General features: G+C 35.1%; 1 protein-coding gene across 1 annotated transcript in view; it reads right to left on the bottom strand.

Annotated features, from left to right (window-relative positions):
* LOC150077528 (oxysterol-binding protein-related protein 8-like) overlaps window positions 1-12,515 on the bottom strand; it is a 169,414-nt gene that overhangs the window by 97,946 nt on the left and 58,953 nt on the right. Inside the window, exons 4-5 of the mRNA XM_090386936.1 lie at window positions 6,051-6,173; window positions 1,619-1,886 (exon numbers count right to left, since the gene is read on the bottom strand). Of these exons, the coding sequence (XP_090243062.1) occupies window positions 1,619-1,886; window positions 6,051-6,173 (391 nt within the window). The remainder of the gene's footprint in view (window positions 1-1,618; window positions 1,887-6,050; window positions 6,174-12,515) is intronic.

The raw sequence follows: 12,515 nt of genomic DNA, 5'->3' as shown, positions 1-12,515 counted from the left end.
TTAATATGCTGCACTTGAGTATCACTAATCCCAGAACAACACACCAACTAGGTGGTACCACACTCAAAGTGTTGGGGAATGACAAAGACCTTGGGGTAACTGTACAGTTCATCATGAACTTCTCTGAGAAGTGCATTTGCACTACTAGGACAGTTCACATGGTTCTATCAATAATATACAGAAATTCTTCCAGCAGGAGACAAGGAGATGACTATTCCATTATATATGGCAATGGTTAGGCTGCATCTTGGGTAGTGGAAGCTCAATTTAAGAAGGATAGGGATCTTTTGGAACAGGTGCAGAAGAGCAACCAGATTAGTCAAGAACACAAAAGCATACTCTTACTAAGAAAGACTTTAGAAAGACTTCAGTTTTATGAATTGCTGCATCTGGAAACTGAGCACCTATGACGAGAGATTTGATTGATGTATTTAAAGTTTAAATGGGATAAGTGAACCGAGTGCTGACAGCATCCTTACTCTTTCTTGGACTACACACATACGCAAGGGAACAATAAATTTGGAAAAGGATGTTGCAGTTGAAGAACAGACATGGAAAAATTTGCTTTTAGCCAGAGAGAAAGTAATTGATTGTTAGAACAAACTTACATTTGGTATTGTGGAAGTGGTTAGTTTGAATAAATTTAAATTTAAGGATTAGACAAATTACTAGAACAGATGGATAAATGATGTGGTAGCATTTTTTTTTTTTCCTTTTTTTTTTTTTTTTCTTTTTCTGATGCTGTATAAACTTTCTTTCATACATCATTTGCCACTACTAATATTAATGAACTGGACAGAACCCAGTTAAGACTGGAGTGAAGCTATCTTTCTTGAATTAAATCCTAATAATTGCAATAATTATATCATATGTCAGCAATTGGAATATAAAAATATGTGGGGAAAAGCAAAGTGTTAATTAGCTAAATTCCTTACAAGCGTAAGTAGTATTTAAGATAAATAGTAAAAGATAAACTTTTGAGAATGTACAGAAGTATGTAAGAAATTGTGAATTTAAAGGAATTTTGAAATTTGTAATGTTACCTCGGTCTTTTCAAAATTATGAAAATTAGGACTTTACTAAGTCCCAATTTTCAAGACAACCTAGTCAGATAGCAAAGTTCATTCTTCTTTATGCATTTACAAGGCAGTTTAAATCCCACTGGCCAAAAAAACAAAGAGAAAGGGCAAGAAAGTCTTCCAAAAGGAATTTATCGTCTGCTTTGTGGATGATAAATTCTTATAACTGTAAAAGTTATAAGAATTTATCAAACTAGAAAAAGGTGCCCAAGAGGTATGATAATATTCCTGAAGCACAGTATAACTTATTGAAATTTCACTTTCAATTTCACTTTTTTACATGAGTATTAACAACAAATAACAAGAAACACCCTATTATCATGTTAAAAATTAAAACAAGGATTTAATAATTAATTAATTTTGAATAAATCCTTGCTTCAACTTTTAACATGGTGATAGGGGCATTTTTAATAAATTGTAATTGTCAATGAAATATTTTAAAAAAACTTTTTAGTGAGAAAAGTATGGGTTTTACATTTTTAATGCTAAAAAAAAATAGAGGTAATACAGAAGAAAGGAGAAGGGATTTTCGTTTTTACCATGATCTTTAAAATGTTTTTCTAAGTCACTTTCATTCCACTGAGTGGTCTGTTGTCTAAATGTTACTGCCTCTTGTGGGGCTTCAGGTTGAAGGACAACTCTACCTTCATGACCACTCATTGTGCGCATCAAAAGTGAGGAACAACGTAGGGCAAGTTCCAGAGCATCCAACCAACATTTGCCAGCAGCTTCAGAAGGAGCACGAAAGATCAAATAAGCTACTGGAAGAGGCTGAACTAGGGCTCCTATTGTTTCACCTTTAGGACCCTACAATTCACAAATGAAATAAAAAAATACTTCATTTGAAACATGAATAAATTACGAAAAGAAGAAAAAAAAAGGCAAAGAAGGGGCGAGTAAAGTGGATGACAGCCCAGGGCCTTGCACCAAAATTTTTCAAGTGAGTTATAAAATCCTGTGGCATTATTGTTTTAAAAAAATAACTTTACTATGAGTAAAACAAACTTTTGAAATCAGCTTCTTACAGTGAAAACATGCTTTCAAATGGGTCGGTCACTGTTTGTAGAGAAACCAATTTACAGTGTTTTTTAAAAGTTGAATCAAGTTTAATTGTAAATTTCGTTTAATAAAATTTAACTGTTTCCTCAATTGGGAGACTGAATGTATTGCTATTAATCTAAATTCATCTACTATTTTTTAATCTTATTTGTTAAACTTTCACTACTGGTTGTGGAATGACTGCAAGGCACTGGTGCAATTCCTGCAATAAAGATTATGTACAGTAACATGCACATAACTATAAATAGGCAAGAAGCAAATCCTGAGCTATAAACAAAGTTCCAGATGTAAGTTTAATATTAGCTTGTAACACAATTATGATATTTTAAAACTTTAAAATATTTAGATTTTTACAGTGTACATATCGAGCACCAAGGCAACTAAGGCCATAAGGTGTCAGTCAGGGGTAATCCCAGGATTTTCTAAAAGGAAGGACTAAAGCAGTTAAAAGGGGGGGGGGCAAAACAGCATTCCAGTGAATTATTAAGCTTTAATTATCATGTAGCAGTAAAAGAAGACAAATTAATTTGATCATAAGGACGGTTGTAGCCCTTTTAGCTCCTACTTGGGACTGTCCCTGGTGTCAGTATTGATTGTGTTCTTCAGTTAGTTTTCTCTATTTGCTAGATGAAAAAAGAGAGTTCCAGGAGATATGCTACCCTTGCCCAGGCTTGAAATGGAAAATTTTTTGAAAGAGAACTCTCATCAGGATATAAGTGCAGAGCACAATTAATGCACATATGTGACATTATCAATTCATATGATGAACCAGAACAGTGTTCAGTCATCCATTCTGAGTCCTGCCTGAGACTGATGAGTTTGGTCACTAAAAACTGTCATAAAAAATCTTACCACTTTGAAGGGATTCAAAACCAGGACTTTTTCGGCAGTGTGGAAGAACAGTGATAACCATCACTGTGTCAGCCACGAGGGCAACACATTTAGTCAACTTACATCAAAATAGTAAATCTTTAGAAAAAGATGCAAATTAAATTTGTTAATAGTGATAATTTATTTTAAAAAGGAAATTCAAATAAGGTGCATCCAAAAGAAAAAAGAAAGCTAGATGATGGATCAGAAGTTAGGTGGTAATTTCTCTAAAAAAAAAAAAAAATAAATAAAGAAAAAAAAGATTTAAGTTTTGGTGATAAAAATTTTAGCAAAAATGGAGAGCTAATAAAGATCAACTATGAATCTTCTGAGAGCATAATTAAACATAAATACAATAAATCAACAGAATATGCATTCATATGAGAACTAAAAGAACTGTTATCACTAAAAGAGGAATACATCAGTTCAATAGTGACTAAGAAAAGTCAAAATGAAATACTTGTGCATAAAGGGGGGTGGGATGTTGGACATGACACATCTGGGCCCTAACATAGAAGGTCTTACCAAAATGTTTCTTAAATCTTTATAACATAGTTTAATAAAATAAAAAGGAAGACCCAAAACTAACCATGCACCCAGGACTCCATTTACCACTGCATGGTCCTAACAAGTAACATAGTGGTTATAATCGCCATCCTCCCACACAGAATAGAATAATCTTCAGTGAAGTTTAATGATCTTAGAAGTAGGACAAAATACCTTTAGTAACCATGTAGTCACAAAGTCAGAAAGAAATGATAGAAACTTTGACCACTTTAAAAAAAAGGACTAAGCTTGGGGATCTGATGGCATTCCCCTGCTATTTTGGAAATCAGTGTTTGTTCCTCACTTAGTACAAATTTTTAATTGGTCATTAAATAGTAGAACATATCCTGTATAGTTCAGGTTGGCATATGTAACCTCCTTACATAAAAAGGATTCCAAACAATTTGTCTCAAATTACCATCCTATTGTACAGCTTAATTCTACTGAAAAAATCTCCTGTGGCATTAGAAAACCCTTTATTAAGTTGGTATAAGAACTATATAGCCAACAGAATTTTGCAAGTTTTTATGAATGGAGTAAGTTCGGAGGTATTTCTCTAGAAAAAAGGTGTTTCTCAGGGTTCCGTGTTTGGCTTACTACTTTTTGATATTTATTTGAACAATCAGGCTTTACATTTTAAAGGATTCTTCTGTCATGTTACTGTCATATGCTGATGGCATAAAACTTGCTTCTGTTCATCTAACAACTTTTTTAGTTTGAATTTTGTGGCTCAATTGCTGTTTGATTGGTCATCAGCCAATAGTTTAGAATTAAATATTGCAAAATGTAAAACTATGACCATCTAGATAGGAAAGCTGTTATACTGCAGTCACATCATGGATTTGTTAAGGAGCAATCTTGTCTGACCAATCTGATTGGATATTATGAAGCACTCACAAAAGAACTTGATGCAAAAAATTATTTTGACATCATATGCTTAAAGATTTCAGAAAAAGCCTTTGATGCTGTTGCACATAAAAGATTGCCTTACAAATTGGAGCAGTGTAGCATTAAGGGCAAGTTGCTGCTATAAATAAAGGGATAATTCAGTGGGAGAAAATGGAGAGTACTATCAATGGCAATGCTCTTCTTGAATTAATATTATTAGTAGAGTCCCTTGGGGTTTGGTGCTGGGCCCCCTTACTGTTTTCAATGTTTATCAAAGATACTGATGAGTACATAACAGGATTAACATCTAAGATAATACAAAGGTTGAAAGGGGTTGCCAGTGACAGTAATCAGTTATGCAGGTATGCTAATACTACAAGATATAGAAAACTAGGCAGATGGGCTAAGAAGTGGCAACTGAAGTTTAACATTGACAAATGGAGAGTCCTGTATATGGGTAACAACAATTCCAGAAAAACATATGAACTGTGTGGTAAACACTGAGAGTAGTGGTGAAAGACAAAAGACTTGGAGGTAGTTATGCAGTCAGATATGAAATTTTCTGAGCAGTGCAGACAGGCTGCCAGGACAGCTCATGGGGTTTTGTCAATGATATACAGGAATTTTGCCAGCAGGTATATGGTGGTGGTTATCCTGTTGTATAAGGCAATAGTCAGACCATATCTTGAGTATTGCATGTAGGCTTGGAAGCCTATTTTAAAGGATGTTGATCTGTTGAAAAAGATGCAGAGATGGGAACAAAAGGTACTCTTATCAGTAAAGGCTTCAGTTGTGCAAACTGCAGCATCTGGAAACAAGGAATGTACAATGATTTTGGATTTTGATGTCTAAGGCTTTGTACAGATTGAATAAACTGAATGCTAATAGCATCCCTCCTCTTGCTTAGAGGAGATATGTGGAGGTATAAATTTAAATTTGAGTAGGACAAATGTGAATTCAGCCAGTGTGTAGTTGATTGTTGGAAAAAACTTCCAACAATAGTTTGAATAAATTTATTAGAAAGCAGACAAATTATTAAAATAGGTGTTTAACAGGTGTGATGTGGGAAGTGCTTTTTTTTCCTGATACTGTGTAAGCTTGCTTCCTTGCATTGTTTGCCACTACTAATATTAACACTGAATTTTCATCAATGAGTAAGTTATCAATTTCCTCTATGAACATAAAACATGTTCATATATATGTTGATCACAAAAGTATTGAAAAATTGTTTACATATTTTGTAAAAATTAAAAATTTTGATTACATTTTATCAATAGTATACAATGGGTATGCACAATTGATATTGTTCATGAAAATGTGAAAATGCATTCTAAAACAGTAGCAGGCATAAAAACAATGCATTTTTATTTCTACATACCATTAAAGCTCATGACTCCAGAAATTTAATGAAAATGTTATTTTTCAGGGAAAAAATGCATTGCAGAAAAAAACAAGGATAAAAATCCCAAATATCATGAATTGCATACTGTTTTAATGTTTTAATTCCCTCCCCTTCAGAAAATCCTGGGACTCTCATTCAGACATCAGAGCTGAGCTGATGTCTGAATGTACTGGTTTGTTTAGGTGGAAATTAAAATCATACCTTACCCTTGATGCCCAAACAGATTGTTCCATAGGGTGAAATAACTTGAAACAAAATCCATCCTTTTTTGAAGGTCTTTCAATTAGTTCACAGACATTTAAAAGCACTGTTCCAACCCACTGACTACTCTGGTGAAGGAGAAGGATATAAAATGAATTAAGAATTATTTCCATAATAATTAATAATATCAACTTTGTACATTTAGTCTTAATATTTAATTATTTATTTTTATAATTTTATTAAATATATTATTGTATACCATTTAATTCTTCTTCTTCTTCTTCTTCTTTGGTCCTTAGCTGGCAGCTGGGGGAGGCGGTTGGCCACGCAACCAGTATGCTGCTGTAGGTGCCGCAGGGTTTCGTACTTGCTCTGTGATGTTCTTCCATACTTTACGATCCATGGCTTCAGTCCTGGCCTGGTTAAGGTCGAGACGTCGGCTCTTCAAGTCATCTTCCACTTGCTTGGCCCACGTTTTCCTAGGCGCGGTCCGTTGGATGCTCCATTGGGTGGGTCGTTGTCTCCAAAGGAGTGTGGATGGTATTCTGTTCGTGCCCATTCTACATACGTGGCCAAACCATCTGAGCCTTCGCTTCTGGATTTGGTCGGCAATGGTTGGTTGCTGTTGGCATCTGGCGCGGATGGTATCATTAGTGATGCGGTCGCGAAGAGAGATGCCCAAGATCTGCCGCAGGCATCGCATTTGGAATACCTCAAGTTTGTTCAAATCTAACTTGAGACAAATCCATGTTTCCGATCCGTAAAGAAGAATGGGCAGGATCAAAGTCCGGAAGAGTCGGATTTTAGTCTTTGTGGAAATGTTGGTCCTCTTCCACAGACACCATTTGAGCGAGGCGAACGCAGTGGCCGCCTGTCCAATTCTGCTGTGGATTTCCATGGTGGATGCAACTTTCTTCTCCTGGACCAGCGACCCAAGGTATTTAAAGTCCTGCACTTGCTCGATCTGGACGCCTTCGAGATAGATGGTGGCTTGCGACCCATCTGTTGTCAGGGCCTTTGTCTTACCAGCATTGATCTTCAAACCGTATGGCCGGGCAATGCGGGCAATGTCGTAGAGGATGTCCGTGGCTTCAGCGTCGTTACCGGCAAGGATAGCACTATCATCAGCAAAGATCAGGTCAGTCACATAGTGATCCTTGTCATATTGTATGCCCTGTCTGTTTCTGAATGCTTGCCTCATAATGGCGTCGACCACGATGTTGAAAAGCAACGGGGAGGCTACATCCCCTTGGCGGACTCCAGTTGGATGGTAAATTCCTCAGATAAATCATTCTGGATGCGCACCTGGCTGGTTAAACCGTTGTATGCAGTTTGGAGGAGTGTGATGACTTTTCGAGGTACATGTTCAACCTCTAGTAGTTTCCATAAGGCGGCCGGTGGACACAGTCGAAAGCAGACTTAAAGACAATGAAAACAATGACGGTTCGCTGTCCACACCGGATCCTCTCCTCCATCAGCTGACGAATGGCAAAGATTTGATCACAGCATCCTCGCCCGGGTCTAAATCCTGCCTGTTCTTCTCGACTGGTTTGCTCGCGATGTTTTTGCAGTCTTGACTGGATGATCTTCATAAAGACCTTTCCGATGATGGAAAGGAGGCTGATGCCACGGTAGTTCTTGCAGTCCCGGTTATCACCTTTCTTGTGGATCGATTTAATTACCTTACTATATAATTTAGTTGTAATATTTAAAAATCAACAGTAAAATTTTAAAAAAATATTTAAAAAAACTGTTCTAATAAGTTCTTATAAAGGCATTTTTGAAACAATGATGCTCAATCTTTTATATGTAACCATACTTACAACTTATTATTTGACCAGCACTGTGAGCTTATGAGTGTAGGAATGGTGTGACTACTAGATTTACAATGAAAAGTATGGTGAACCACTAAGATGAGTGGGTGAGTGTACCAATCAGACTAAAAACAAATACATGTTGAGAAAGAATAATAATGAAATAAAAAAAAAATAATAAATAAAAGATAATAGACAAATAAGTTAGTGCAACTGCATCATGTCTGTATGCAGTAAATTAACCAAACTTATTATAGTGGCATTGTTTCACTACAACTCATACTGTGAAGGCATTCACAATATGAGATGTAATGAAATGATGCCATTGTAATAACTTCAGTTAATTGAATATCTGATATGAGAATTGAATATGAGAACTAAATCATGCAAGTTCACAAAATAAAATAAGATGTACACTTCACTGCATATAATCAACTTATATTTATTAAATGTTTGAAAAGTAAACAATAACACAGACTTTATACATAACCATATTTTGCAATCTATTCTTCAAGATCTTCAGCTTGCTGAATCATTTTTGAGTCAAAGAAAGCATTGTAATGTTGTTGTTGTTGTTATTTAGGAGCATTAGCAACTAAGGCCATACTGCTCCGGGGATATGCGGTGGTCATTCCCTGACCTTTCTGCATCCTCCGTATTTGGTGGTCACGGGCTCGAACCCCGGTCTAATCAAGAAGTGTTGAAGTGTGTACTATGCACTGCTGCTCCTGTCCACCTGGCTACGGAGGTGCCCATTGCAACGTACAGTAATGCATAGGCGTGTATTTGTTATTATTTAGTTTTCTAAAATTTAATAAATACAAACTAATTACAATGGTGAATTCTCGTAATTTATTTGGTGAACCCATGTAATTCATTTATGTTCTTCAACTCTCATATCAGAATTTTTATGTTTTTTTCTGAAGATAACTTCCATCGCTTTTACCCAATGAACAAAAACTGTCATGACTGTATTTTGTATTCTCTGTTAATTAAGCTAAAGCATACTTTTCTTGGTGTATTTTCTACCTGGTTTTTTTCACATGTCAGATGAACTGTGCAATGAATATGGCAACAGTAACCATGACTATTTTATTTGATTTTTTAAAACTTTAATCCTTTTGAATTTTTTGGCGAAGGTAAAGAAAGCCCACACGAGAAGCATGCAAAAGTTCAATAAATTCACTGGTAAAAGTACTTTGCCGTAACGGCATTTCTATTGTTGCTCGCTCAGTAAACATACAGTAGGTGTTATCGGCCAGGAGTAGAAATTGAGTCCCGTTGGAGATTGAAACCCTCCCGAAGTGGATGGGGTAACCTGACCGTTTTTCTTTAGAATCACTGGTGGACTAGTGGATAAATTGTTTATTAAGAAAAAAAAGGCAAAGGTAAAGGAAGCCCACACGAGAAGTGTGGCAAACCGCAAAAAAGTTTACCAGTGAAACTGCGTTACAAACATTTTTTACAACGCCAGAACTTCCAATATGACTCTGTTTGTGATTCAGTTAGTGATTCTAAAGAAAAAAGGTCAGGTTACCCCCCACCACTTCGGCAGGGTTTCAACTTCTACTCTAGACTGATAACACCCACCATCTGTTTACTGAGCGATCAACAATACAAATGCCGTTACGGCAAAGTACTTTTTTTACCGGTAAATTTCATCGAACTTTTGCATGCTTCTTGAGTGGGCTTTCTTTACCTTGGCCAATTTTTTTTTCTTAAACTGTTCATGTGTTAATTCACTTTGGAATTTGTGAACTTTTGGTGTTACATGGCATATTCAGGTATAAAATTGGCAATCTAGAATAGACCCAGTTTAGTATATAACATATAAGAGACCAGTAATCTTGAAACAACTATCATAACAGGTTCCTTTGCTTTGGACAAATGAAGGAGTCATCATTTGGCAATGTCAGTTGTATAAAATGATAGTAACAATTTTGGGTGACTTGTGGATAATGGTATCATTTCTAATATGAGCATTAGTACTACTACTACCCTGATGGCTGAAGTCAGCTCCCATCACTGGAGAGATCCAAGTATGCTCAAAGACAAAAATGCAGAGATATGTACAACTGTACAATTTTCAAATAAAGTTTGGTTCCAATATTGGTAGGGTGGGGCTAAAACCAACTAAAACATCAATTTTTATTAATAAAAAAACACTTTTTACACTTCTGTTACATAACCCCTTAGTGGGTAGGTGGTAAATACCTCTCATCACTTGGTGTAATATCACCACTTTGCTTATGGGAGATCTGAAGTTAGTCTGCCATAGCCAAGTTGTCAGGGAGCAAGGGTGAATAAGTACATGTACTTTGAGATCCCATTGTTTAAGCCCACATGACTACTAAATACAGTGCTTTTTCTTGTATGCTCTCTTCTGACTGTGTGGTTGTCCTGCAATATAAACAGAAAAATTATTACTTTCCTTTTTTTTAAGGGTAGGAACACTGTTTGGTCTCCAGGGCAAAGCTCCAGTGTCTCCCATATCTCTTCTCATGTAATATGAGTCAGTGTTTTGAGATTAAGATGGGCATAATGGCAACATTCATTATTCCTTACATTTTGAGTATAGCTTTAAAATGATTTTCACAGGCTGACTGCTAAATAGTTCACCAGGCTAAATCTATTGGTAATGATCTAACAAAGAGGCATCTGGATACGCTAGTGCATAACCTCACTGCTTTTATTCTACTAGCTATGACCAGTAGTCCGAGTAATGTATATGTGGGGAGGGGAACACTACTGAGGCCACATTATGTTAAGGATCTGGGTATATAATTTTCATCAATTTATATGTCCCTCCCCCCAATTTATGTCAGTGCATTATGATTAGCCAGACCAATGAAACAAATCTTAAAAAAGAACTAAAGTTTCCAAATTAATTTCACAAAATGTACATGGTCTCAGTTCTGATCTCAGTGATGCCCATTTCCACTTACAATCTGCTGTCTTGTTTACTTGCTCTACTCACCTCATTTGTCCTAATTATTTGTTCTCTGATTCTTCTATTTTAAAGGTGTGTCTGCTCACATATTCTTTGTTATAGACTTCCTATTGTGACACCTCTTTTTGATCTTCTTTGGCTGAAAATCTCTTAACCTCATTTTGTCAAATTCATTTGATATCGCTATCATTCTCTGAAATCTAAAAATTCATGAAGTACTTTGACTTTCTTTCTTTGAAAGACTTTCCTAACAGTGAACAAATTTTCCCTGGTGATTTTAATGTTCACAATTCCAATTGACTTTACCCATAAGTAAATTTCTGCAAACATAAACTTTTGATGAAACCCCAATATCTTTAAAAAGTAGTAATATATATATATAAATTACATAAAATATAATAATAAAAGTTATAAAACATTTTTGGAACCTGTGGCTCTTTTTGTAGACTGGTAGGGTAACACAAAAAACGTCAAAAACCACTGCATTAAGCAACATCCTGATACAGAGGTTTTTTAAAAAGCTGAATCCATAAATATTAATACCTTAGGAAACAAGGGAGGAGTTAAACTTGTCAGATTAGTATTATAGTAACTATCCATGAATATTAATTAATTTTTTTCGACTTACATTTTTAAAAGGTTTTACATAAGCATTAGAAATTATTAGGTAACCGGCAGATATAGGCTAAACATAATTTCTAATGCTTATGTAAAACCTTTAAAAACATAAGTCAGATCATTAGTTTTAAATTTAATAATATTCAGTTATTAAGGCCTGTGAGCCTATTTAATTGTAAAACTACTCAGAAAGTAAGTATAATGGTTAATATTTTAAAATTTAAATTTAACATAAATATAAATTTAACATATATAAAAATTGAATACTTAAGGCTAGTGAGAATACTCATAAAGGAAATTTGATAGTTAATATTGTAAAATTAAAATATAAAAATGAATTCTTAAAGCTAGTAAATCTTGGAATAAAAAAACTATTCAGAAAATAAATTGTATTAAAATAAAAATGGAGTTCTTAAAGCTAGTAAGTCTATTAATAAAAAAACTAATAAAAACTGTAGTTATAAAGTGAATATTTTAAAATTTTAGATTTTAATAAAAATTGAGTTCTTAATACTAGGGAGGCTATTATGGTAAAAACTATTCAGAACATAAAATTGATGGTTAATATTTGTTAAAATTTAAAAATTTAGTTTGTAATGCGAATAAGACGATTATGGTAAATACTATTCAGAACATAAAATTGATGGTTAATCTTCTTCTTCAAGAGGAGTGTTTCCATTTACAATGGGTTGCCTCAGCCTACAAGTTATTTCTTGTTAGGAATTTTTTCCTGCCATAAAGTGTGGTTCAAGGTGTCTTCGTCGGTTAAGCCTCGGGCTGTCATGCACTCCCGTACTCCATCCATCCATGTCCTCCTAGGTCTTCCTCTTCTCCTTCTTCCAGGAGGTATCCGTTCCAGGATAGCCTTTGGATATCTGTTTTCTTGCATCCGTTTTACATGTCCATACCATGTTAGATGCTTTTCTTTGATGGTGTCAATAATAGTCTTTTTCGCTTCCATTTTTTCCCTTATGTCTTCATTCCGTTTTCTGTCTCTTCTAGAAGTTCCTGCTGAGCTTCTCCAAAAATCCATTTCTGTGGAGAGAGCAATTTGTTTTCTGCTCACCTATTCAATGTCCAGGTTTCCG

The sequence above is a fragment of the Mastigoproctus giganteus genome, chromosome 12, assembly GCF_048544385.1.
Source record: "Mastigoproctus giganteus isolate SK-2022 chromosome 12, ASM4854438v1, whole genome shotgun sequence".
NCBI lineage: Eukaryota > Metazoa > Arthropoda > Arachnida > Uropygi > Thelyphonidae > Mastigoproctus > Mastigoproctus giganteus.
This window is presented reverse-complemented; position numbering and strand designations above follow the sequence as displayed.